Here is a 26,903-nt window from a genome sequence, read left to right on the forward strand (position 1 = left end):
AGTCTTCACAGTATGTTCTCATGAGACCTAGTTAGGTTTACTGAATTACGGAGAAACTGTTGCCTCATAGTAATACTCAACACAGTGGTGCAGTTCGTACCAGTATTTGTTTGTATAATCAGGTACACCTTTTTTTTTCTTCACACAAGAAAATACAGCTTTTTCTCCAGAAACATCATAGCCTTCTGGTCAAACTGTATCCATGGCTGAAACTGCTGGACATTCATCATATGTGTAATGATGAAAGAGAGAAGGTGGAGAACCCTCCAAGGTCATCTTTCAAGGTCTCTGTTGTGACATGTGGAAGGTGTCCCTGCCTGTGGCACGGGGGAGTGGAACCAAATGATCTTTAAGGTCCCTTCCAACCCAAACCATTCTTTGATTCTATATGAGTTTTCCAGTGTAAGATGCAGCAGAGGAATCTCTGTAAGCCAGTCCTGTAGTGGAGTTCATTCAGTAATTTGAAGAGGTCATGATTGAGGATGTAACTGATTTAGGGTTGTTTTAAAGATAGGATCAAATAGAGTGAACATTTTCTGCTTTACCGTCTTCCTAGCAAATCCTACACTAGGAATGTGGGATATGGATGAGTGAAGGAAGATTATAATAGAATGAAGAGGAAAAGTATTGAAATATTGTCCACTGTTTTCTTGTATGTACATCAAGCTCAGTCATTTAGCTGATGGCTAAACGAATTATTCTGTTACAGTGGAAGACACTGCTTCTACTGTATTAAAGTACTTTCCTCCAGAAGCTGATAATATTTGTGCTTGGGTCTTTGCTGTCTTTGTACTTTTTGTTTGTTTTGTTGTGTTACCTTTTGGACAAGACTTGAAACACTTCAGTTCAATATTCTCCTTCTAAGACTCGACTCATCTGAATGGCTCGAGGTCCCTGCTCACTAGGAAGGGGGAAATGAATCCTTTCCAAGAATAAAGAGGATAACAAAACAGGCGCTGCTTTTTGTGGGCCTCCGTTAGTATCTGAACAACCACATACCTGACCAGTTAAGGTTTCGGTGTTTTTTGTTGGGGTTTGTTATTTAGTTTTTAACAATTGTTTTGATGAGGAACTGCAAGAATTCAGAAGCTTTGGTGGTCTTGAATCTTACTAATAAAAAGGAATAGATGTTTTAGGGGTCTAACAGTATGGAAATGGACATGGCTCTTTCACTGGGATCTGAGTCATTGGGGAAGGGCAGGGATTTGCATTCTGTGACGGCGTTCAACAAACTAAATGAAATCCAAAGGCAGTTCCTCTCTGTTGGGACATCCAGTCCTCTCACTGCACCTTTGCTAACATTACTAACGCCCATGTTGGCAGAGTGGAACATTGCCCCGTGTTGGCTCTGTGAGTGTCCTGTGGTGTCTGTGCGTGCGTGTGCGTGTGTGCTCTACTGCATGGGGGCAGCAGCTCCATTCGTCGCTGTAACAAATGTAAAAAAACTAAACATGAATTAATTAGTTTTTTTCAACTTGTTACAGCAGCGAATGGAGCTGCCGCGGTACGGTGTAGACTGCAACACAGTGAAGGAGCTGCCAGAAGAATGCTCCGCACTGCCAACATTGGTGTCTGTGACATCCGGGAAGCGGCCGCTAGAGAGAGAGCAGCCAGCACAGCAGGAAACCGGCCTCTCTTTTATTTTCGTTTTGGTGAGCACAATGAATATATCTTTTCCAGTCCATATCCCTCTGTAACTGAGCCTCATCTGGAAGCCTCTAGTAGACACCTAAATCAATATGATACACCAGGAGCTGCCAGTTGCAAGGCAGGACAACCAAAGGAAAACATCTGGAAGGCCGTTACTGACTTTTGTCTGCCTAAGAACGAAGTGATGGGAAGGGTGAAGGAATAGTCCTTCTTAGTCACACTTGAACATGTTAATGTCTCTAGCTTCCGTACCATGGATTCTTCAGTGGAGTTTGCACACAATAAGCTGGTGAAAGACAGGAAGGCATGTGTTTCTAATTCTCTTTTTGGCACTGCCTTTTTACAGAGCACTGGACAGGTCCAAGTCCACCAGAATCCAGAGGAAGCTGTAAAAGTCTAAGCACTCCTAATTCTGTGCTATTTTCAAGTAGAGAGCTCTGTTTGAACTCCTCTCACATCCAAACCATTCAGAAACAGACTGACTTTTAGGAACAGGCATCAGGCTGGTAGAGCAAACTGGAGGAAGAACAATCTGCAAGGCTATGTGTTTGCAGTGTGGACCAGCAAGGCATGACCCCAGCCATGCCTGCATAGCCATGCCCTTCAGCAGATACCTGTCCTGCCTTCTGGGGTTGACCTGTGGCTGGTGGCAGGCAGTCTGCTCCTACTCTGTGGGTTTGTAGCAAGGCTGCAGAGGATTCACAGCCCCTCAAGACAGCAGATTTTCTCTTGCCAACCATGTGGGCACATAGAGGACATCACATCTTGCCTGTGTGCTGGTCCACACTCCAGAAGGCAATCTAGACATGATGTACGAGGTAGTTAGAGGGAAGATAAGATCTGCAGTTCTGTCTGGACAATACAGCCCTATAAAAAGATTATCCCTTTGAGAAGCCCTTCCCTGCACATTTTCAAACCAGTTTGCTGTAATGCTTTGGAGGAGGAAATCCATATTGGATCTTTGTGTTGTCTGTATTTCTCCACTTACATGGGCCTTACAGGTTCCCTTGGACTGGCATGATTAACTTCCTCCACCCAAGATTTTTGCAAAATAGGAATAATTAAGTTGCAATTCCAGGTTTAACAGAATTAATGACATAAAATCATGTAAGTGCTAAATGTAGGCAGTAGAAGGGTTGGCTGTATACGTTATAAACACACATACATATATGGTCTTTTTGTTGTGCTCATTGAAATGCTGTCATTTTAGAAAGGGAGAGCAGTTTCTTTTCAGGAATGGCATTAATGATAAGTGGAGCTGGACAACCAAGTGGTTGATACTCTACCAGGTGATGTGGGAGTTCACTTTTAGGCTCTCATTGACAAGACAGTCCCAGAGAGTGTTTTGTCACAGATGCTGTACAGCAAGCGTGCAACAAGTCTGACACACAGAGGACATGCTGGATCTGCTGCACATCTGCAGGTTGACTCTGTGGTGCATGCACAATAGGTCTGACACATCCAGATGCTGCACAGACTGCACATATGCAAAGGACATTTGTACTGTTCCAGACGGGCTATCGAACATCCAGCAATCCGGAACGGATATGCTGCGTTTGACAGTGTTAATGGGAGAAAGAACAGGGGGAGCCCCCTTTTTCGTTCTCATTAAATCCCCACCTGCTTTAACTTAGGGAGATGAAAAGTACAGCTTTGTTTCCTCTAAACGCTTTCTCAGGAGGTCAGTTTGTAGCTGGAGATGTTCTGTGCAGAGTAGTTTTTACTTTTCTTAGTGTACCTGTATGTCAAACATCTAAAAATAGTAGTGAATCTGGACCTTTATATCTGCACGTGTATCCCAGTCTCTCTTGCGCTGTGACCTTTCTCTTGCTGCCTCTGTAGAGGAGCCATGAGAGTCAGGAACTGGAAGAGTAACCACTGAAACAGGCTTTGATTTCAGAATATCTTTCTGAAGATTATCTTGATTAGATCAGTCAGTTCTGGGTAAGATAACATGTGGACAGCTGCTTGCACGCTATTAAAAGAAACTCTTCCTAGAACAAAAGTAACTAAATTACCTGCATCCCCCATAAGCTGTGTTTTTTCCCAATTTGCTTCCAGTCTTTTGCCAGGAAATTTGATTATTCATTCACAGAACAGAGATGATGTTATCAATTAAGCTTTGCTCCTAACAGCTTAGACATGGGTGGTTCATTCTCTCTTAATCAAGTGCTGTGTCTACACTAGATTACTTTCTGTAATTTCCCATCATTGGTACCACCAGTGCAGCTCTATCTGTAGCATAACCATGTAGACCAGTCACCAGTGCTTTATTTATTATGGCTAATAAACTTGTGAGATGTGGTATTTTAAAGCCACCTGCTGCTCCTTTCACAGGCCTAGAGACAGATCACTGCATCTCCTGCTGCTGGAGCCCCGACAGCACCAGCACAGGGAGATTTCAGGCTATGCAGTGCGGAGAAGATAATACATTGGCACAGAAGATCCCTTTACCTTACCAAGAAACAATTTTCTGTAGAATTACAGGAACCAATTTCCATAGCCTCTGTTATTAACATGACATATATGTGTGTAATGTCTGCATACATTTGCATACTTCTCTATGTCTATGCATGCATACATTTGCTTTCAGCTGTTCCTGCTGCTGCCCCTTTGGGCACTTTAAGTAAACTTGGTGATTACAATTTCATTTTCTCTTCCACAGACATTATTTGGATTGCAAAGATTGCCAGGAAGTGTTTAAACGAAGCACGATTCTGGAATTAAAAAAATCCCCTCATGTATTCACTTTATTAATAATGAGTATTCCTATCAGATCTCTCTTCCTAATTCTTGAAGATCTTATCAAGGGATAATGATGATGGGGCATTTCAAAGCATATATGTGTGTTGAGAACATTAATCTCATTGAAAGGCATATGCATTGCACAACTCAAGGACACATTTCTGAAACCTGTGTGACAGATGTTTCAAAGATGAGAAACTCTGGCACACAGATGAACACTTAGTAAGTGTTGTTTTTAAGAAAGGATTTTGGTTTGAACTGGTGGATGCCTTGCAGAGCCTGGTCTGTTTAAAAAGGAAGGTTCTGAAAGGATCTGTGATCTACCCCGAGGCCACCAATTAAAGCATGATAGTTACTGCTTGCCTTTTGCCATGCTGAGAACCCAGTTACCAGCTTATGCATTCTTTGTTTTCTAATGGCACCTCTGTTTCCTATCCAGCAGTAAGACCTCATAATATTAAACTTTGTCCAAACAGAGAGCAAAAAATACCTTCCTTCAAAGACTTTACACCCTAATAGTAAAGCCAAAAAAGTGTGTGTAAGGGAAGAAACAAGTACGTGATGAAATCAGTAATGTGGTTAACAGTTTCAGCGCTCATGATGGCTTTTTTGGGAAGGATATTTTTAGTACACATCAGAGTCAGGGTGTTTTTCAAAGAATTTGAAAAATTTCTGTGAAATATCTGTTGATGTTCGTGGAGACCATCTGTGAAATAAAAGAGCATAGAAGGAAACATGAAGATGTTGGTCTAATATTCTGACACAGAAAAGATGGCTCAGTCAGAGGATAGAAGGAAATATACCATTGAGGGCCTTGATACAAAGCTTATCTGGGCTGGAGCAGAGGAGGTGGAGCCAGTGAAGTCACATTAAGAGCTGGGTGCTGCTGTCAAAAGAAGAAACTGCTGGAATTCACAACACTGGCCAAATTTGTCTGCAGTGTAAGTTGAGCAGAACATTGATGAACGTGTTTGCTGTGTGGATAGGTAGCCTTTTTCTACATATACTCCAAAAAGCATGTTCAGATGATACACTGAAGCTGTGGGACTATCTAGAGAAAAATGGAAATCAAACATCATCACATCAAACAAACATCAAATGTCCACCATCACTGAGATAATGGAAAGAAAAAAGAAGCCCACAATAGCCATGCAAAGCTTGAACTGAAAGGTAAAGCTTTCAAAGAAATGCTGGAGGGCAAGATCAAGATTGCAATAAAGAATGATTTGAAGTATGTGCATTGTTTGAAATTAGAACCAAGTGCAGGAGAAAGTGTGAAAGCTCACCTGTGAAGGAAAGATTGTTAATTAAGCATATCTAATAAGAAATGCCATTTTCTCCAGACTTATCTAGCAGAAAGTGGCTCCACTTTCCTGGATAGCTTTGGTGAGGAATATCACCTTTTAAATCTCCTTTGGCTTATCCAGTGAATTCATTACTTAGATGTACACTTAATGGGAAGAGTGAAGTGCCACACTAAGTAACAAGTTCCATGGGGATAGTGTGACATTTAACCTGTTTACAAAATGCTTCATCACCTGGCTTTGCTTTCAAAGCTGAGCCACCCGCCACTGTGTAGAAGCTCAGGAAATTATTTGAGCGGAAGATAAACAATGTTTCTTCAAACACTGTTTGCCTTCCTTCCCACTAGCACTGGAGTTGCTGGGTTTATCCTACAGCTCTCTCTCCTGGGGGCACACACTGTGAGTTATTTTAGAACAATAAATGCAGCCTGTGTCTAAGAATGCCTTCTATTTCTTGTCAATTAGAAATTTCAGCTTTTAAATATTTTTAGATTAAAAAATTTCACACAGACATAGGAACAAGAGATACATCAAAGCAACTTGTCAGCTGTCATTATGAAACAATTGAGCTCTGTTGGAGAGGGCAGTGCAGCTATTGCCACATTATCAGCACATAGCACTTCAATTTAGCTACAAAAAGAAGTAATAAAGAAGGGAGAAGGAGGAGGAGCAAAGAGATAGAAGGCAAAAAAAAAGAAGATGGAAGGAGGTGGAGCCTGCTTCCAGCTGACAATCTTGTGCTTTCTGTGCTCTTAAGATGCAAACACAACTACAGGCTGGGCAGAGAATGGATTGAGAGCATGCCTGAGAAGGATTTGGTGATGCTGGTTGACAAGAAGTTCAGCATGTGCCGGAGACATGCGCTTGCAACCCAGAAAGCCAACTCTGTGCTGGGCTGCATCAAAACGAGTGTGGCCAGCAGGTCAAGAGAGGTGATTCTCCCCCTCTATTCTGCTCTGGTGAGGCCCCACCTGCAGTACTGCACTTACCTCTGGGGCTCCCAACATAAGAAAGATATGGACCTGTTGGAGGTAGTCCAGAGGAGGCCACAAAGGTGATCAGGAGCACCTCTGCTATGAAGCAGGCTGAGAGAGTTGGGCTTCTTCAGCCTGGAGAAGAGAAGGCTCCAGGGAAACCTTAAAGCAGCTTTCCAGTACCTCAAGTGGCCGATAAGAAATCTGGAGAGGGACTTCTTACAAGGGCATGTAGTGACAGGACAAGGGCAATGGCTTTAAACTGACAGAGTGGAGTTTTAGATTAGATGCAAAGAAGAAACTCTGCACTATGAGGGTAGCGAGGCACTGGCATAGGTTGCCTGGAGAAGTTCTGGCTGCCCCATCCCTGAAGTCTTCAAGGCCAGGTCTTTGAGCAGCCTGGTCTAGCGGAAGGTGTCCCTGCCCATGGCAGGGGTTGAAACTGTATGAACTTTGAGGTCCCTTCCAACCCAAACCGTTCTGTGATTCTAAAAATGAAACTATGCAGCTTGCAGTGGCATTTGGCCTGGAGAAGAGAAGGCTGCGTGGAGACCTCATAGCAGCCTTCCAGTATCTGAAGGAGGCCTACAAGGATGCTGGGGATGGACTCTTCGTTAGGGACTGTAGTGACAGGGCAAGGGGTAACGGGTTAAAATTTAAACAGGGGATGTTTTTTAGATTGGATCTAAGGAAGAAATTCTTTACTGTGAGGGTGGTAAGGCACTGGAATGGGTTGCCCAGGGAAGTTGTGAATGCTCCATCCCTGGTGGTGTTCAAGGCCAGGTCGGACAGAGCCTTGGGTGGCATGGTTTAGTGTGAGGTGTCCCTGCCCATGGCAGGGGGGTTGGAACTAGATGATCTTAAGGTCCTTTCCAACCCTAACTATTCTATGGTTCTATGATTCTATAAATCTACTGAAGTTTTTGCATTTTTTAGCTAAATACAATTGAGGCAGGATCTAGCTTGAAGATTAGGATTTGTAGATTGATATATCTGCATTAAGTGGCCTGCCTATTAACCTGGTATTCAAGTTGCCATTCTCACATGAAGAGAAACCATTAATTCTGTTGATGAAACCCATAGAGCTTTTCAGCTTATTCTGAAGCAGATACCTCCACTGACCACCTGTGTAGCTCTGAAGGCTTTACTGGGCTCATGTTGTTCCCTGAAGATAAGAGTCTAATACTGTTCAGTATCTCCTAAGGTATCGGATACATCCGCAGAGAGTGAGCGCATATAAAACAGGACTTAAAGGGGACGTATGCCATTCTGGTCAAGCCGGGTATCAGTGTCCACGATATCTGAACAGAAAGTGGACACCTCTGTTTAAACTTGTGAGTCCTGGCGTAAGTCTCTTTTTTGTAATGGGAGCTTAGCTTAAGCACCTTCTTGTACCCGCCTAAATATAGGTATCTTAATCTGCAAGCTAAAGCCCACATTAGGAGCATTAGATAAATGAACTAATGCTTGTGTTAAGGATGTGGCTGTTCGCTCCAGTGCACCTGGTAATAATGCATATGTGTAACACAATGAGTGTAAAGCACTGATTTCTCAGCCTTTTATGTAAAATAACTGTGGTCCAGGCAGATATATATATATTACTAAAATTCTTCGTAACGTGTGATAAGTCAATCATTAGTGCTAATTACACTTACCTTTTGAGTTTGTGCTTTAGGTGCAAGGTTGGGGTAAACTGTTGTTATTAAGAATTATGCGAGTTTGACAGTGACTGTGATTGTGTCTGCGCACAGGGCACTGGCATGATGCTGTTCTTTCTCTTACGAAAGCCATTCATTGTTCTGCTGCCTCCTTAAATTTAGGAATCGATCCAAGTACGAATTCTCAAAGCCCATTATGCCACCACTTCCACTGATTCACACAGATGCAAAGCTGCACTTGAACAAGCATTAGCACTTAACTCAGGGACCCTGTGTGCTGGCTGTGAAGGCTATCAATTTTGGGGTTTAGTTATGTTCAGAAGTATAAGTGAAAAAAAAGATGCTTGTTACTGCACTGTATGGCTAGAGCCTTCATGAAGGTGAACAGTTCTGCTGTTAACACTACTTTGCTATTTATGGCAACACTTCACTGATTTCATGGTGTTCATTATTCTGTGTGGCTTTTACTCCTACCCATCACTCAGGAATGGCAGCATGTAGGTTCTCGCTATTGTGTACTTTGTCTCACACCACTGTTGGTGCTGTGCGAGGGAGCGGGTGCATAGAAAGCGAAGGTGTGAGTCCAGGCAGTGCTAGATAATTCCTGCTCCAGAGCCTTCAGTAAGTAACCATCATTAGGTTTCTTACTGTCTCTCTCCAAAGTGAGTCTATGCTCTGCGTTTTCTCACGTTAAAGAAACTTAATATGGAGAGAGGTTTCCCCACAGATGGCAAACAGAGAGCCATTTCAGTACAGAATTAACTTCCTCATGTAAATCGGTGCTTTTGGAGAGCCAAGTTCCCACGTTGTGCTCCGTACTTGGGTAGAGGTTCACTGTTGTTATATTTATGGGAAAGTGGGAAGTAAAGCCATGAAAGGATCCTCAGACCTCATAAAAGCAGAAGGTATTTTGAAATTCTTATTTAGTTTGCTGTGGCCTTAAATGACTACTAGTGCAGGATGTTGGTGCTGTCTCTTTCCTAACTGTACAAAGAAACCCTGTATTACCTATTGAATAAGAACAGACTTACTTAAAAGAACAAACACATATATACAAAGTAAGAGGGAGGTAAACTACTTAAAGTGTCTCCATTTTCAGATTAGATGAGAGATTTCTGTACCTGTACTAAGAACAAGTAGCTGCATAAATCTCCATAGTGAACCAGAGGGGGGAAGAGCCCTTTGCAGTGTTAGGGAGTACATTGGGCAGCCATGCTGCCTACCTAATGGGGTATCCTGCTGTCTTCTGTTACACAGAGTAACTGTTCGAGGTTACCTTATATGCACTGTTTTTTGGACACCTTGAAAAGAGCTTTTAGCACTGCTCACAGCTGCAGAAGAGAATGAAACACTTGAGGTGTCTCATAGCCAAGAGAAGGAAACCTCAGGCTTGAATGTATTTTGTCAGCTCTCAACAGCTGACAGGTCTACCTGAAAGTTCTCCCCCAGCAGCTGTGCAGCTCTGAAACTTACGCTTTTCCTCACAACTTAATTTCCCCCTCAGTGTTTCTAAAGCCTACTCCATGTGGTTTTGTTGCTGTAAGAATGCATTTAATCCCCTTTTACTATGTAATCATGATGATGTACTTCAGTAGTAACACCTCAATTATTTTTGTTTGTTCTTCTCCACATGCCGTTGCTCTACACAAGTCATTTGCCCATGGGAAGCTGTGGCACTTTCTACACAAGATCTCTGTCACACAGCAGCAGTTTTTTAGGCTCATGTTTCTGGAGTGTGTTTTTTTTGTAAATGGGTCTGATTTCCAGAAAGTATTGAAAATTTTCCATCAAAATTAATTTTATTGTTAATGTTATATTGCTGGTTCTCAAGGTGACCCAGCAAAGAAGGAAAAACTCTATACAAATGAGAAGAAAATATTTCTTCTGGTTATTTCACTGATTCAGAAGTTAGGTTCACCTGCCTTAAAGAATATAAAGGCTTGAGGGCAAGTGAAATTACACAGTACTGTAGTATGGAGACAGAGCAGTAAAATGAAGACGTTTTATTTGATGTAAGAGTATAAATGGTTAGTCACAATCTGAGTAGAAGAAAATGTATGGATTCAGTCTGTCTTTTATGTGTCTATGAGATTTTACTCCAAGTATGTTTTTCAGCCAACCAGTCATTTTTCCACAAAATCAAAGAAGACTTGATATTACTAATATTCCAAAGATTCAAGAGAGAAGCTATATTTGGAGTTCAGTTTGTTTCCACAATGAAATAAGTGTACAAAGTGTAAAATGGCTTTTAAATGATGCTTTTGAAACATAATTGAGACTGTTTGAAATCAACGTAGCATTTTTGTTTGGTCTAAAAGTTTTCGTTTCAACAAACAGAAACTCTTATTCCTATCCAACAAGCAGGCATTGAATAGTTCAAAAATAGTAGTGGGGAGGGTTTATATTATGTTTTAATTGGAAAATATGAACATATTTCCAAGCATTGCTTTGTTTATTAGTCATCCCTTTGAATACTTAATAGTTTAATAAAGTAATTGTAACAAGTCTTTCCTACTGTCAACCCCATGTGCGAGAGGTCAATTTTATTTCTGTCCTTACAGTTCCACATAGGGTAGCTACTTTTTAAAGGCAAATGTAATAGGAAAGAATTGAGTTCATTTCTTCAGGTACTCCTGTTTTTTTTGCTCCTGTGCATCACAGTGCCTAAGGCTCTGGGCTTACTGGGCTTGTCTCCTCAGGTTCTTCTGTGGAAGACAGCAGGGTAACATATTATGCCACTATTATACATGCAGGTTTGCTTTCTTTTCCTATTGTTTATTTGAATTTTCATGCGTAATTATTTCACCCTTCTCTGGAAGATGTCAAGGAACATTAGTTTCTAGAAGTGTTTATATACAATGCTGCTGTTACAGCACTACTGTCATGTAAGGAGCCTTCAAGAAAACACCTATTTTTAAAAAAAGCAAATTCACTATGAGAAGGGGATGAATCTTAAATACTGGATGTTTAGAGATACTTACTGAGACGCTGCAGGTGTATGTATTTTATAACGCTGAGTTATTTTTGTTGTTTTGCTGGAACAGATCACTATTTTCAGGCTGGTTTGGTGCAGTTATTGTTTACTTTCTGGCTCTTGGAAGCTAAAAATGCCTATAGGTATTAATACAGTTCCCTTCATACAGGGTATCTATTTTCTGTAGGTTAGTATTTTGTTGTCACCAGCCGGTGTCATCCAACTGCATGAGGTTTTAGATAATGTGCACTGGGAAGACTAAAATATTAGATGTTATATAGACTATAGATATATATATATGTATTATACATATAATATAGATAAACTATTAGACTTGTATTATCAATGCAAGTCTTCTTAGGAATTGCTTTTAACCAATTTGCAGGAAAGTTTCAAGATCCTTTGCAATCGTGCCTGCCTTTATTAGCACATCAAAATATTTCCTGAATACTACTTGATGAAATGTCACATGTTTAGGAAAATAAAACAACATCACCAAGCTTGCTGCCTGTATGCTCTTCTTACGTAGTCTATGATCTTGGAAAAAGGTTTTCTTAGAGAGAGCCAGCAAAATAACCACACCAGAAAAGCTGACCAGAGGCAAGTACTGTGTAACCAATTGATATGGCATGATTTAGCCACTGGATGCCCTTTTTCTACTTCTAGGGTAGGCTGAGCTCCTCCTCCTCACTATTAAGCTTCTGGCATTCAATCAGAATGAGCTGTTTGTTTTGTTTTTTAATTAATGCAGGGGTGGACCAGGCATTGCCACAAGAACGTCGAACTCCTGTTACTCCATCCTCTTCCTCTCGATATCACCGACGCAGGTCCTCAGGGTCACGGGATGAGCGCTATAGATCGGGTAAGTAGAACTGAAGTCCACAGAATTAGAATGAAAAGTTAAAACAGCTGGTTCTGTTCTTTGCTTCTTTAAAGGGAATTTTGCTGTAAACTCGTGTAGTAGCTATACATGGGAGATATTTGTTGTATGAATACAGAGACACTGTCCAAGCATGCAGGGGTGGATTTACAAATCCAAAATATATCTGGAATTGAATGACAATAAACATAAAGGGCAGCAAGAAGGGCTTCTGCGGGCACATCAGCAGCAAAAGGAAGAGTAGGGAAAGTGTGGGCCCAGAAGGGGCCAGTAGGTCAAGGGAGGTGGTTGTTCCCTTCTGCTCAGCACTTGTGAGGTACATCTGGAGTGCTGGGTCCAGTGCTGAGCTCCTTAGTCCAACATAGATATGGACATACTGGAGTGAGTCCAACAAAAGACCATAAAGATGATTAGAGGAATCATTAAAGGAATTAATTATTAAAAGAACAGAGCCTTTTCTATGTGAGGAGAGGCTGCTGGGGCTGGAGTTATGGAGAAGAGAAGGCTCAGAGGTTTTTATCCATGTATATAAGTAGCTTGGGAGAAGTAAAGAAGATGGAGCCAGACTCTTCTCGGTGGTGCTCAGTGACAGAAGAAGAGACAGTAGGTGCAAACTGAAATATGAAAAATTCCATTTAAGTAGAAGAAAAAACTTTTGTACTCTGAGTGGTTAAACACTGGCATGGGTTGACCAGAAAGGTTGTGGTGTCTTCACCCTTGGATCTGTTCAAAACATGTCCCCAAGCAGTCTCCTGTAGGTGATCTTGCTTTGAGCAGAGAGTTGAACTGAATGATCTCCAGAGGTTCCTGTCGACCTCCACTAGTCTATGGGTGTGTGGCACATCTGGATTTTGTTGTAGTGATTCCAGTTTGGGGAATACCATTAAAAAAATATCTAGCTTGAAGTATAGCAAGTTGAGAACATCATTATGCCCTAAACAGAAGCACTGATTAAGGGAAGATAAAACTAATTTCAAAGATGAGCAAAAGGGTAAAATCTCATTTCCAAATGAATGGAATCCAAGTATATTCACAATATCCAAGTATATTCCAAGTATATCCAGATATAACAAGAAGTGAAGGAAGTGGTTGGTTTATAACTGAAGGAAAAATAAACTCTGAAACTTCTTTACTCTCACCTTTGAAGGCATAAACTGCATGTACTACATCTTAACTGAATGAAGGGTAGCTGTTCTCAGCTGTTGTTTCAACTGCTGCAGTATTAAGCATGCTTCTCAGATGACAGCCAGAAAGCCAAGGTCTGTTTGTCCAGTGCTGCCTCTCTTGCAGCAGAATGAGGGAGCTATAGAGAGCAGCACCCATCAACCGCTGTGGCAGAGAAGCCCTTGTGAGTTCAGAGTCGGGAGCCAGGGAGTGATGGTTGTGAAAGGCGCCAGGAAGCCAACTGTGGAGGTTCTGGATTGTGTTTTAGAGGCATCTTGCTGGATGCAGTCAGCAAGTTGTGTCATTGTGCTGACACAACTGTGGAAAATTAAAGAGAACTCCTTAAAAAACCTTTTGTAACATAACTCTGGTTCATTCCATTAGTCAAAGAGCTTCCCAGTCCTACTTAAAGGAAAATGAAATGATAAATGTTGGCAGAGAAAGTTAATTTCTGTCCAGACCATTCTGATAAATTTGAAAAACTCCCTTCTCCCTTCAGAAACCTTGTGTTCACACTGTAGATGCTGCCAGTTTTCCATTGAATGATGGTTGTAGGATCTGCATAAGTCCTTGATATATAAGCTCCTAGAAGCTTCTCCCTCATTACGCTGATCTGATTTCTACCCACTGTTTTCAAACAAGTAAAAATGCCAGTCCTGAAATTTTCTAGTTTGTAGGTGTGCAACCCATGGTCTTCAAACCTTCAAGCTGTGACTCTCCAGAGCTATTCCATTAAAAAAATGTGTGTTGGAAGTTGTCTGCTTGAGCTATGCTTGCAATTCGTAAACAAAGATGTTGAGTCAGTTTGGGGATGAGCAAAAGGAGACATCATGCACATCTTCCCTGTGTGCCTGTCCTGATACCCCTAGAGTGCTCTGAGTTGGTGTTGCAACTTCTTGATCACTGCCTGCTTCCTTGAAAGGAAGGCATTTGTTCAGTGAAGTGGTACGTAAGGTCATGCCTTATGGGGTGGAGTGTTACAATGTTATATGTATAAGTAATAAAGACACAAATTTTGCTGCTGAGAGGAAAATTAAGGGATTGAGTGCTTGAGTGCGAAGGGTTGCTTGTTAGTGCAGGAGTCTCATCATAGGAAAGTCAGGAATATACTATAAATCCAGACTTCTCTTGCTGCTTTGAAAATGTCCTTGGTGTTTAACCTGAAAAGCTTGACAGTATTTTGGAGACTTACGGCAGGGCTTTGAATTCCTACCTTGACTGCTGTATAGCATGACTCCTCAGCAAGTCACTGAGCTCTCCAGCAAATTGGTTTGAACACCTACAGCATCTTCACTCACTTCCAACTGTATATAGCAAATGTTGATGAAGGTAAATGTAAACTTCTATTGCAGTTTTGAAGAGTTATGAGGTCATCTTCTTCAAATTTAGTTTCAGAAGACCTTTGCTAAGATACAGTGCCATGTTCCTATTCTGAATTTTGTTCTCCCCTTCTGTACGTTGCCTTTGAAATCAGAAGTCTATTTATTTCTTGGTCTCATGACTCATACGTGCTTATTACTGCAGGTTACAAACTTGCAAGTCAGGTTTCTTTCTTGTTATCGTGTCTACAGATTCAGATTTACTTCAGGTAGAAGCCTTTGTTTTGCTTGTTGTTTTGTTGTACTTAATACTTTAGCATCTCTGCTCTGATCACACTCTGATTGTTCGATCCTAGCTGTTACCCAGTTTCAATGCTTGTTATCATATTTGGCACATCTTCTTGGAAAAGACACAAACTAGAATGAATTCTCAGTCTTTAACCAATAAGTAAGTCACTTCTAGGAAAACATTTCCTTTCCTTAGGTTTTTTGCACCATTTATTTCAATTGACATCTGCAAACAAATCCTCTACTCCAACTCTGACCAAAGTCCTTTTCTGCCCCTTCTTGGTAAGGTTTTCCTAACTGGAAGTCTGACATCCTGAAAGTCATCAAACTCTCCTTCCATGCCTTTGCTTTTTACATAAATTTAGATGTCAGCGAAGATTGTTTAATGAATTCTCTTTGGAGACTCAGAATCATTGCTGCCACTAATATCACCTTCAACGTATGCTGTTTTATTATGGAAAATGTCAGACTGTGACATTTTAAATACTTACCTATTTTTTCACTTCGGTCATTACTGTTGTTGTTTTTGTTATTATTATTATCATCATCATTATTTCATTAATGCTGTGATAGAATTTTTCAGCACTTATTAGTTTGAAAACCTGGTTTCTATGGTTTTTATATTCTAAATAAAATTGACTCGTGAGTTTATGGAAGCTTTTTTTTTCTTTCTCCTACATGTTCCTAAAACTTCTTGTGTTTTAAGATAATTTGATTTTAGAATTTTAGCCTACATTGGGAATTTAGTCTAATTCTTTAAAACCAAAAAGGTTTAAAATTCTCTGGCTGCTTCTTTTTATATAGGAAGAGATCCTGAACATTGTGTTACAAAATGTCAGCTGCTGTAATAGTTTTTCAGATATCTAAAGAAATGGGTAATGCTATAAGTGTGGTAACTGCATCATTGCAGGGTTAAACTACGTTATTTACTGTATAGAAATGTGGCAGCTAGTTTAGCTGATACTAATTCAAAAGCATTTTTTATTTGTTTACTACTGAATATAAAACCTCTCATATTATTTATTCACTTAGAAACCGTATTTGGAAAAGTTTCCCAAATGTAGATTGCGGCAGTGTTTTTCTCCTAGCACCTGCCATTCCTTAACCAGTGCCTGTAGTATAACATTATGGGGGGGCTTGAGATGACACTGAAGCCAAATGTTGCTGAAGGCTGGATAAGTATTTTGCCAAGAGTTTTTTCTGGCCAGTGACTTTTTAGGCAAGTCAAATAAAAACTGGCTTACACTTGTCTTCTGTTCTGCATGCAGAATAGACATCAGCGTCTGGTTTGATCTGATTCAAGTGACATGACTGCAAAATCAGGCACAGACTTGAGTACGAAGTCAATAATGGTCTTGTAGATATAGCTTCAGCTTTGTTTCCTTAGCACAGCTGAAAAACTAGAGTTCTCAGGTACTTTTGGAAGCTGCAAATCCATGGATTTGGTATAGTGTGTTGAGATAAGGAGATAAGAATTACTTGGTAAACAAGTAGGTAACCTGAATGGCTTAGCTTTCACAGTCTTACCATGCTGTCTAACTGCACTAACTCAGTCGAATAATGAGATGTTGGCCCTATATGTCTTCCATACAGTTACTAGGGACCTGTTTGCTCCCTGATTAGCACTGGCTACATTCTGCTCATTGTAACACTGAAATCTTGTAGAAAGACCTGAAGCCTCTGCCACCATTATTTAAAATGCCATCATATCAGCTGTCTTGCTTTTGGAAGAATGGTCTCACTGGTTTGGTGCTTAAAATAGTGATCTGTAACCTCTCCACAGTGCAGCCCTGAAGTTATAGGGCTGTTAGAGTTTGGCCCCTTGTCTGTGGCTGGCTGTCCTGATGGCCTGAGGCAGAGCTGGGTTCTACTGCCACGTAAAGGCTGCAGCGCAGTACAGCAGTGCCTGCTGCTGTGGCAGTTCCAAACCAAATACGCCATGGTTAAACTGGGCACATCCTCCTGATTATGAATTGTTTCCTTGATCGTGATAACTCTCCCCCATATCTGCATTTCTCAGCCATTCATGGCCTGCAGGGTTGAGAGAGCAAATCTCCTTCAGAGACCTTCAGCACCTCTTTTATCTCCTCTGCAGAGAAAAGTATGATATCCTTCCTCAGCTGGATGTTCAAAACATGGAGAAATAAAACGTCAGGACCGTACCAACCTCATTTTTTGAAAGGGACACCTCTGTGGCCTTCAGGTTATGCCAAACCAAAAAGCTTCAGTTCTCCATCCCAGTGCTGAAAACCAGAGCACCTTGTCATGTGCCAGGACCTGCCTTTTAGTGATCCCACACCTGTTGGTAAAAAAATCAAAAAGAAAGGTATGATGGGAATATTAAAGAAAGTATGCACCAGTGAAAATTAAAAACTGAAAAAATCAACATTAAATTCTAGGGAATCTATAGTATGTTCAAATGCACATGCTTTTGTTAGGGGTCAGATAGCAGCACTTGGCTCTAGGATTTCTGCTGTAGAATTCTCCTCTGATGAGATGAAGGTATGACAGATAGGTTTGGCCAAATAAGTCCCTTGTTTCTCATGAGGTCTCTGAGAAGCCTTGAAGATGATCCGTGTTCTGCACTGCCTGAAGCAACTGAAGAAAAATGAGGCCAGTGAGCTCTAAAAACTGAGTTTTCCAGATGTCAAAAATGATGTGGGAAATAGCAGCATAAGTGAAATTGCACTGCCTCTTACATCTAAGGGTTCACGGTGTCCTAGAGGAAAGACCAGCAAGTGAGAGCACATGTGCTACATGAACTATTTGGATAGGTTTTAAAAGGCACAGCAGTGGATAAGCATAGAGCTGGAAGCCAAGAAATGGAGTGTTTTGAGAAATGCCATATGTGGAATTAGCATCTCTCAGCTGGTAGCATGGATGAAGGATGCTGCTGGTAGGGTGGTTGTGGTACCTGGACTCTCGGGAAGGAGTAACTCCCTTCTCCCGCTTAGTCTTGCTGGTTTTTTCTCCATACGTTCTGAAGATGAGAAGGAAGAAGTCAATCTGGTACACCATTCTTGGGGGGCTGCCAACCCCTGCCCCAGAGATCTCAACGCTGCAGAGAACAGCTCATTTTCCAAACACACTAGGCACTTCTCTTGAAAGATGTTTTAATATAGGAGATTTTTGGAGATTTTTTTCTGAAACAAGTGCCTCCAGAGTACAATTCTTCTGGCTCAGGTTCCTGAGCCACCTTTCCCACATTGTGGTTCAATAAGGAGAAGACTGAACAGCTTATGCTGTTTTTGATTTGAAATCATAAAACTTCCAAACGAATCATGGAATCATAGAATCATAGAATAGTCAGGGTTGGAAAGGACCTTAAGATCATCTAGTTCCAACCCCCCTGCCATGGGCAGGGACACCTCACACTAAACCATGTCACCCAAAGCCTCATCCAACCTGGCCTTGAACACCACCAAGGATGGAGCATTCACAACCTCCCTGGGCAACCCATTCCAGTGCCTCACCACCCTAACAATAAAGAATTTCTTCCTTAGATCCAATCTAAACTTCCCCTGTTTAAGTTTGAACCCATTACCCCTTGTCCTGTCACTACAGTCCCCAATGAAGAGTCCCTCCCCAGCATCCTTGTAGGCCCCCTTCAGATACTGGAAGGTTGCTATGAGGTCTCCAGGCAGCCTTCTCTTCTCCAGGCTGAACAGCCCCAACTTTCTCAGCCTGTCTTCATACGGGAGGTGCTCCAGTCCCCTGATCATCCTCGTGGCCCTCCTCTGGACTTGTTCCAACAGCTCCATGTCCTTTTTATGTTGAGGACACGAGAACTGCACACAATACTCCAAGTGAGGTCTCACGAGAGCAGAGTAGAGGGTCAGGATCACCTCCTTCGACCTGCTGGTCACACTCCTTTTGATGCAGCCCAGGATACGGTTGGCTTTCTGGGCTGTGAGTGCACACTGCAGCCGGCTCATGTTCATTTTCTCATCGACCAACACCCCCAAGTCCTTCTCAGCAGGGCTGCTCTGAATCTCTTCTCTGCCCAACCTGTAGCTGTGCCTGGGATTGCTCCGACCGAGGTGTAGGACCTTGCACTTGTCATGGTTAAACTTCATCAGGTTGGCATCAGCCCACCTCACAAGCGTGTTGAGGTCCCTCTGGATGGCATCCCTTCCCTCCAGCGTATCAACTGAACCACACAGCTTGGTGTCATTGGCAAACTTGCTGAGGGCGCACTCAATCCCACTGTCCATGTCACCAACAAAGACGTTGAACAAGACCGGTCCCAACACCGATCCCTGAGGGACACCACTCGTTACCGGTCTCCAGCCAGACATTGAGCCATTGACCACAACTCTTTTTGTGCAGCCATCCAGCCAGTTCTTTATCCACCCGAATGGTCATCCCAGGCTAGGTCTGAGGGACATTTGAAATAAGGGAGCTAGCAGTGAAATAACATACCCTGGAGACCCAAATCCTAGAGAGGAAGTTGGCACCAGGCACAAGGTAGCTGAGCAACTCTGCTCTAGGAGGTTTGGTATGTGCTGTACCACATATTTGTTCTCATTTACCATGAGGTAAGTGTGTATATGAACCGTAACAAAGGTGGCTGACATTTTGTATGTTTACAGCTTACCTCATAGTGATTTAAAATATGTGGATAGTTTATATTTTGTGGGTTTGAAAGGATATTCAAGATCTTTTGCAGTCTTGCCAGAACTGACAAAGAAGAATTACGAGAATATGAGAGCTGTAGTGCATGGTAGAGGAAGGGATGGAGTAGGAAGAGTTGAGAAATCATTTTTATTGAACCCTTATCATTTAGCAGTTCTCCAAAGAATAAGGAGGAAAAAACCAAACATGATGAATGTGCTATGTACTAAGATGGGACTGCCTATAAGTATTAAGGTAGCTTGTCATAAAACAAAGAATTTGTTAACCCTTCAGGTGAGTAAGGGTTACTTAAGGTGTAGACACACTTACTCAGAAGTCAATTAATCTCCTATTTGATTTAGCTCACTTACAAACTTATTTTCAATCTGCAACTCAATCAGGGCAAAGAAGAGCTTGAAGAAAAACTTCTGCAAAGATGTGATTTATATGACTGCATCCTTGCTTTGACCCAGCAGAAAAATTTGTGAGGATAATTGCAGAACTCTTGAGGAAAATTACTCAAGGATCTCCAGAGGAAAGAAATAGAAAGTTGATTTACTTCAGATCGCATAATAAAGGGGCCTGAGATGAAGTCACTATATGAAGCTGACTTCCAGATTGCATTACAAATGAGATAATAAATAAATGGAAGGATGGAAATGATTAGTGGGAGGCCTGTATGTTGGTTTTCTATTTCACTTATCAGTGGAGTTAATATAGTTTTAAATTTCAGAGTTTAGAGAAAAACATTTTACAATCATCTTTATTATAATACCTGAAAAATCCAAAGTAAAGCAAAAACTATGCCTTTCAGCAAAACTAGCACTGGAGTTATAGAGAGTTCAGTCTGCTGTTTTGGCATCCTCTGCATCCATCACATAACCTCTGTGTTTCACTGCCTGCCCATACAGCTTTCCCAACCACGTGTTTAGCTTTTACCTTCCTTCCATCCAGAATTATGGATTATGGCCACTGCCATCCAAAGTGAGATATGACAGCCATGCTTTTTTTCTTCAGAGTTAAGCTTTTTGACCACATAAGAACATACAAAGCTTCTAACTTCTTCGTGTGTGCTGTAGGTGGACAGAAGCTGCCCAGGAGGTACTCGGCGGCAACTGAGTGATGGCATGGCACAGCCGTTTGCAGGGTGCACAGAGCGCAGCTTCCTGCACTAGTGGAGTTTGTTGGCTGCAGCATCCTAGAAGAGCCCTGCTTTTTTTGGTGGGACATTCATGGGAGTGCAGATGTTTTCTAAAATGCTGACTTTTCATTGTCAGAAAATGTGCAGGTTAGCAAAATTTGGCTCTGAATTCATGAAAAGTCAGCAGAACTTTCCCCTGTTTATCCGCGTATCCCCAGTTCCCAGTAAAACCAAAGGCCCGGTGTATATAATTTAAACATCGCAGAGACTGAAACTTAGACACTTAAATTGTTTTTTTAAATATAAGCAACAGTTTATTTCTGTCAGTAACCTCCACAACCCTTGTATAAATGAGTGTTGTCTTAGACCAGATGTTCTTGCGTTCAGTTGAGTATTCACTATGTTTGTTGTGAATGCTATATTTCAGAATTAATAGCACACCTGCTTGCAGCTGAATAGAAATTAGGTGTCACAGTGACCAGGCTGTGTGCTTTCTTATTTTAAGGAAAGCACATAGCTCGATCTTTTCTATCTTAATCTTACTTGGAGAGATTGCAGAAGTATTCTGAGCCTGCTTCATTATAGCATCACCCACAGCAAAGATCCATTATTGTATGGACTCATTTACTTTCACATTCCCAGGGATGAGATGATTTTCCAAAGACTGATCTTTGTTGGAAGGACACAGCAATTTTATGAAATCACTTGCCCTGTATCTGTCTGAAAGTAAGTTGTTGCTGTCAGCCCAGAATAATCGAAAGACAGCCTAACTATAATCTGTTGTGATGACACCACATTTACTGTGTATCATGCTATTTAGTGTGTCCTGATTGCATTTCCAGTTGATGTAGCTACCAAATTATCTCTACTCAGAGTATATACAGGCTACGTATTAGGAAATGAATTCTCAGTATATCCTTCGTTTCCATGGTAGCTACAACAAAGGTCTGATTAAACTCATAAGAGACTTTAGTGCTTTCAACTACTGGTTTCCTGTAAGGCACAATTGACAACCTTTCCTCTGTATAATTACTTAACATACTATTGCTATACTTAGTCTTTTCTTATCTAGAATTTTCAGCCAAAATTCACCTTTGATAGTGCTGGTCTGATAGTGCTGTTTCCCTGTAGTATCAGTTGCCTCCCTGTAACAACTCCAGAGCTGTTAGGAGTCTGCTGTTGTTCTTCCTTTGATGTAGCAGTAGCTACCCTTGCTCCTATTGGTTCCTGCAAGCCACCTCTGCCTCTTCTTCCAGCTGTTTTCCTTGATGCCGTCCCAGCTGCTGGCTTCCCTGAAGCAGAGACTTACTTGTGGTTTTACTTATTTGTTAAATATGTGACTTCAGAGCTGATCCTCTACTGCAATATAAATAAGACATAAATATGTTTTCTATGTGCAAAAATAACCTCTTCTTAAAAATCCTTTGACATTCTCATTAAAGAATCATTCTTGATCTTAATAATCTGCCATTTTGTAAGCAAGTCAGTTGTGTTTGTGAATGATCTCATAAAAAGCAAGGATGCTAAACCTTCTCAGATTCCTTGGGCCTGTCCTGCTCCCAGTTGTATCATCATGTTACCAGGAATTGGCTACTAAAGAAAAGGGAGAAAGATTGTTTCCAAAGGCTTAATAAAAAAATAGATAAAAATTGCTCAGGAGAGAGGAATTACATAAGGCAAAAGGAACAAGCACGTGAAATGGATGAATTCAAATCACATCTAGGTATGTCTCCAAGCAGTCTTATTCTTCCAGGAGTAAGTCCCTGAAAGGAGGGATGGAAGTACCATTCCTTCAGAACTGGAAAACCAGGCTGCAGAAGGTGATAGGGACTCTGTTAGATGATTCTGCATCTGTACAGCAAAAACTAGGCAATATTTTGTTTTTCATATTTGTGTTTCTTAAACAGTGGGTGATTCAGTATCAAGGCTTTATAATTACTGGGAAACTGAAAACACAAGCAAAACCAACAGAAGGAATACATTTTATCAGAAACACAGGTAGAAACAGACTTGTGCTATCTTGATTCTAGTAATGCACGACTCCTCTCTACAGCCAGTCTAATTTCTTGTCTTAAAAAGAAACAGGGCCACATGATAAATTAGATGCAAGAGAACTATGTGACACACAACTGCAAGACCTGATTTAAGTACAAAAGAAATCACTGTTTTTCTTTCGTGTGCTGAGGCGTTCTATGTGAGGGGTGCAAGGAACAGTTTTGTAATGTGGAAACCTTAATGTAGCTGATGCTTACATGGGAGGAGCACCCTGTTTCATGATCCATGCAGACCTAACACCCAGATCCCTGATCCATGAGGAGGTATTACTTTGCTTGCAGTATGTTGAGTGTTTGACATGCCTATGGAACAAATGCAGCTAATACTGAATAAAGGAAGCCGCTGAGGCATGTTAAACTTATATTGGAAAAGAATTTTAACAACCTGTCCACACAGAGAAAGAATGCAGCTGTAATTTGTTGAATAGGTTTTTGTTTTTTAAAAAAGAAGAGCTGAACAAAAAGGAGCAAACTCATCCTGCTAAAAGCTGCAGAAGTCTGTGGGAAGACTAGGAATATGCAGTGTATTTCACATGTCTCAGTTACAATTCAGAGCTTTCAAGGACCCTGTATCTGGCCCAACTAAAGAATGTGGCATCCCTGGGGTTCATGGGGTGTAAAAGAAAGATCAAATCAGGATTAAACTCCATGCCAAATGAGAATGCACACTTCAGAAGAGGACTCTTATAGCAGCTGTAGAGAAAGAAGAGATACCGCAGCATGGCTCCATATGTGAACCAGGATATGGCTGACTTGTTCATCATGCAATTGCTTTCATGCTTCAGGAAAGGAAGACTGATTTGCTTATGGAGCTCATCTGAGTCCAGAAGGGTCATACATACTGTGTTCCTCAAAGTGCTTGGCTAGGAGAGGACAGCTTGTCTTAGAGGAAAGTCACCACTAGCTCTAAGTAGCATATGTTTGTGCAAGGAGAGAAAGTATGTTCTCTGGAAAATACTTCTGTAAAAGTTCGGAAGAAACTTCTTGTATCCCAGAGCCACTACAAACCAGCCTAAAACTCCTGGCCAGGCTCTCTTTCTGCGTACCTACCCGTCCTCTGAGTAAATAAAAAATTGTGTCCTTCAGAAAAAGGTTAGGTTCCAGGCCATACACCATGTAAGGAATAAATGTTTAAAGAACACCGTGAACAGGAAGTCAGCAGTGTGACCAGTCTGCAATTAACAGCTGTTGCTTGTGTGTTTCTGGGCATTATTATTTAACCTTTGAACAATGCCCACCTATCCACAATTAATACAGTTATCTCCTTACAGTTATCTCCCTAACATCTTCTGTCACCAAGTTCTTCCTCTTGAGAATAGGCTGCTCCCTCTCACATCACCATGCATTTAAAATGAGCAGTCTGAGATCAGGCTCATCCCTCCACCTGGGCTGTGCGCAAACCATCAGCCTCCAGCTGGTTTGTTGTGCCAGGGGATCCCATCAGAGCAGCATGCCAGCACAGGTAGGATGTCAATTCGTTCCATAGGAACAGAGAGGTGGCCTTGTTTCCTCTTCTATGGGGAGTCAAATGCCTGTGGAAACGTGTTGAACATGCAGCCGTTAGATCACACTGAGAGAGAAGGGTGGTGGAGAGCCACCATGGAGAACGTGGTGTCCATATCAAGCTGGTGCTGTATAGTAATGTATGTTGGTGGGTTGGTTTGGTTTTTTTCCTAAGCCTTTCAGTTAAAAAAGGAGCACAACATTGTGCCAAGTTATGAGATAAACCAGATGAAAAGAGTAACTGCACTTAAGCAGAGCATCTCCTGGGAAATCTGGGTAACTTTTCCTGCTGATGGAATGAGAGATTTACCTTTGTTTGCAATAGATGAGAGTTTCTGATTATACAGTGCAGTGGCCAAATCTATGGGTCATCGCTCTGGGAGTCTTAGCTTATGGACCCTTATTCTCTATGCAAGTTCTAATTTCTGTGCCTCTTGTTTTGAGGCCTCATCTCTTGTTTAATAGACTGTTAGCTCTTTGAAGGGGAGCTTTCTCTACCATGGGTTTGTTTTTACAGTCCACTTCCTTTGTATTTCACTTACTGACTTTGCTCCCAGAATTATGCTTGCCCTCTATATCCTGTCATAGAAAGTAAAGGGGGAGAAAAAACAAATAAAAATGCCTGTATGCAACAGAGAGAAGACTGGAGACAGAGCTGCCTTGTCTGAAGTTTGCTAAGTATTATCAGGCAGCCTCTAAGAAATACATGTCAGGTTGAATGCTGAAAACCAGGTTGATAGGAACAGTATGGGTTAAACAGCTTTCCCAAGCGTGTTGCTTTACTCTTTCCCATTTATTGATTCCTTAAATACAAACTCACAAATTGGATTCAATATATCGTTGACCAACCTGAAACAGAGGAGGACAATAGAAGATAAGGAACTGCACGCTGGTACTGTAGATAGAGGATATTTTATGCTATGCTCTAGATCTTCTGTTGGGACTTTCTTGTGGAAAAGCCAGGTGGGAAGATTATAAAGGTTTTGTTACCTATAGGAGTGCTTTAAAGGGTCAGGACCTCGATTCGTTTTGTCAGCTGTAACAGTGTCGTTAGAATGTCACAGACTTCTACATGAAAGAATATTTCACCTAAAAGCATTTTCTTTCCACTTAGACTTTTTTTCAGAAGGTTTGAGTGCAATTAGATAAAGGTATGTCTGTGTTTGAAACCCTATTAGGAGTCTATCGTAGGTGAGAAATTGTAGCGTCACACTATGAGGAAAGAGAAGAGAGGTGTTTTTTTGCTGATATTTCTTTTTCCTTTTTTTAATGAAATCTCCTAATGGTGTTTCAAGGCAAAATCTTCATACTGATTTTTTTTTTTTTTTTTTAGGAAAATTTAACAAGAAATACGTGTTTTAAAGCAATGCTTAATCACAATATGATGAATTCAGTTAGCCTGAGTGTGCCAGAGTAGATTGAGAAGACAGTTCAGACACTTTTGTCAGACCTGCAAGGCAAGGGGCATCACCCTGCCAGAGATGGTCTGAGATTCTAATGTGATGTTCCCTGCTGATGCTCTATCTGATATATGGAGAACACAAACTGCTTTGTGCTGATGGGATGTGGGGGAAATACAGTTTTCTGTCCCAAAGAAGCTTGGATATGGCTTTTTTACTTTGTTCCAGTCTGTATCACAAATGTGATTTCTTTCATTTAGTGATCAAGGAGCTTCCAGTTACTACTGTAAAAATTTCTATTACAAGTCTCCTTGTATTTTTTCAGTAGCTGCTAGGGACAAATTGTGGGCAAGTAGGGGAAGAGGATGGGTCACCTACATGCAATATGGTGGACACCATAGCCTATCTTTCACCGAGATAAAGGCAAAGAGCTACCACGCTCTTGCTCAAATTGATGAGAAGCAAATCACTAGGGTCACCCTTTGCTGAGGACTGTTCGTTTTGATTTAGGTTTAAATCCATGCTGCATAAAGCTACAAAAAGAGATTATTATTTGTATTTTGGTTAACATTCCTTGTGATACATCAGCAAGGTTGTCTTGTAGCTCAGAAAAGCAAAGCTAAAACCTAGAGAAAAGCAAAGCATGTGTATGAAAAATGCATACCTGATGCTTAAGTGTCAGTCTGGCTTTCCATCACCTCTGATTTCTCAGTACTTTGGGACTTAGACTCTAGGTATCACAGTATCACAGTATGTTAGAGATTGGAAGGGACCTCAAAAGATCATCTAGTCCAATCCCCCTGCCAGAGCAGGAACACCTAGATAAGGTTACACAGGAATGTGTCCAGGCGGGTTTTGAATGTCTCCAGAGAAGGAGACTCCACAACCCCCCTGGGCAGCCTGTTCCAATGTTCTGTCACCCTCACTGAGAAGAAGTTTCTTCTCAAGTTTAAGTGGAACCTCTTGTGTTCCAGTTTGTACCCATTACCCCTTGTCCTATCATTGTTTGCCACTGAGAAGAGCCTGGCTCCATCCTCATGACACTCCCCCTTTATATATTTATATACACTAATAAGGTCACCCCTCAGTCTCCTCTTCTCCAAACTGTAGAGACCCAGCTCCCTCAGCCTTTCCTCATAAGGGAGATGCTCCACTCCCTTAGTCATCTTAGTTGCCCTGCGCTGGACTCTCTCCAGCAGGTCCCTGTCCTTCTTGAACTGAGGGGCCCAGAACTG

The 26,903-nt window shown here is 41.4% G+C and overlaps 1 protein-coding gene across 1 annotated transcript in view; it reads left to right on the forward strand.

Moving 5' to 3' along the window:
- DIP2C (disco interacting protein 2 homolog C) overlaps window positions 1-26,903 on the forward strand; it is a gene marked incomplete at both ends in the record, with an annotated part of 321,979 nt that overhangs the window by 174,801 nt on the left and 120,275 nt on the right. Inside the window, one exon of the mRNA XM_080611663.1 lies at window positions 12,057-12,167. Within this exon, the coding sequence (XP_080467789.1) occupies window positions 12,057-12,167 (111 nt within the window). The remainder of the gene's footprint in view (window positions 1-12,056; window positions 12,168-26,903) is intronic.

The sequence above is a fragment of the Psittacula echo genome (genome assembly GCF_963264785.1).
Source record: "Psittacula echo genome assembly, chromosome: 2".
Classification (NCBI taxonomy): Eukaryota; Metazoa; Chordata; class Aves; order Psittaciformes; family Psittacidae; genus Psittacula; species Psittacula echo.